At 40.1% G+C, this 1,313-nt stretch overlaps 1 protein-coding gene across 1 annotated transcript in view; it reads left to right on the plus strand.

Annotated features, from left to right (window-relative positions):
• Positions 1 to 528, plus strand: part of LOC101849139 — a gene marked incomplete at its 3' end in the record, with an annotated part of 42,080 nt that extends 41,552 nt beyond the window's left edge. Inside the window, 1 exon segment of the mRNA XM_013084826.2 lies at positions 446 to 528. Within this exon segment, the coding sequence (XP_012940280.1) occupies positions 446 to 528 (83 nt within the window).
• Between the last annotated feature and the right edge of the window lie 785 nt (positions 529 to 1,313).

The following is a 1,313-nucleotide window of genomic DNA, read 5'->3' on the forward strand; positions in this document are numbered from 1 at the left end:
AGATAGATAGATAGATAGATAGATAGATAGATAGATAGATAGATAGATAGATAGACAGATAGATAGGCAAGGGATTTTTTTTCTGAATGATTTAACAATGACTATCTATAGATATACGCAAGCAAGGGAATGTTTTCAGATTCGTGCAATAGTGATCACCCATAGTTTTAAGATTTTTCCTATATAGGGAAAATTGTGTTTTTATATTAACGTACAGTCAAGCACACACTTAACAAAACACGCACAAAGCGAAACGTGAACAAAACGAACAGATTTTCTTATCACAACACTTTTCTTACATAAAAGAATTGGTATTTCCTTTATATTTAAGATACGAACATAGCGAAATACGTACATTGCGAGAAGATTTTGCTATGTACGTGTTAGACTATATTTTTGTAAGTTGTTTGATTGTCTGGTCTCCGTTCTTCTCTCCCCTCAACAGGATCTACTCGTTTACTATGCCCGGAACTCCACCATGCACGGGATCCCTTCCATCGTTGGATCCAAGCTGTACAGAGGACGGCAGTGAGTACTGTGGTGTTGTTGTTGTGGTGGTGTTTGTTGGTTGTCGGGGTGGTATCTTTGTTGTTGCTGTGATGGTGATAAGTTTGTTGTTGTTGTTGTTGTGGTTGTGGTTGTGGTGGGATCCAAGTTGTACAGGAGAAGACAGTGAGTACTGTGGTGCTGTTGCGGTGATTGTTGGTAGTGGTTGTTGGTGGTGGTCGTGGTGGTATGTTTGTTGTTTTTGTGGTGGTGGTGGTGGTATATTTGTTGTTGTTGTCGTGGTGATGGTATGTTTCTTGTTGTTGTTGCTTTTGTTGTGAAGCTGGTATGTCTGTAGTGGTTGTTGTTGGTGGTCGTGTTGGTATGTTTCTTGTTGTCATAGTGGTGGTATGTTTGTTGTTGTGGTGGTGATGGTGGTGGGGTCCAAGCTATACAGAGGACGACAGAGAGTACTGTTACAGCTCGTTTTGTGAGTGCGTTTTTTGTAGTGTTGTTGTGGTGATTGGTGGTGGTTGTAGTGGTATGTTTGTCGTTGTGGTGGTGGAGATGGTATATGTATTGCTGGTGCTGTTGTTGTTGTTGTTGTTGTTGTTGTTGTTGTTGTTGTTGTTGTTGTTGTTGTTGTTGTTGTTGTTGTTATTGTTGTTGTTGCTGGTGCTGCTGTTTTTGCTGCTGCTGTTTTTAGCGGTGGTGGTTGCTTGTGTTATTTTGGTTGTTGTTGCCATGATGATGATGATGATGATGATGATGATGATGATGATGATGATGATGATGATGATGATGATGATGATGATGATGATGATGAT

This window comes from Aplysia californica, unplaced genomic scaffold (assembly GCF_000002075.1).
Source record: "Aplysia californica isolate F4 #8 unplaced genomic scaffold, AplCal3.0 scaffold00320, whole genome shotgun sequence".
In the NCBI taxonomy this organism is placed as follows: Eukaryota; Metazoa; Mollusca; class Gastropoda; order Aplysiida; family Aplysiidae; genus Aplysia; species Aplysia californica.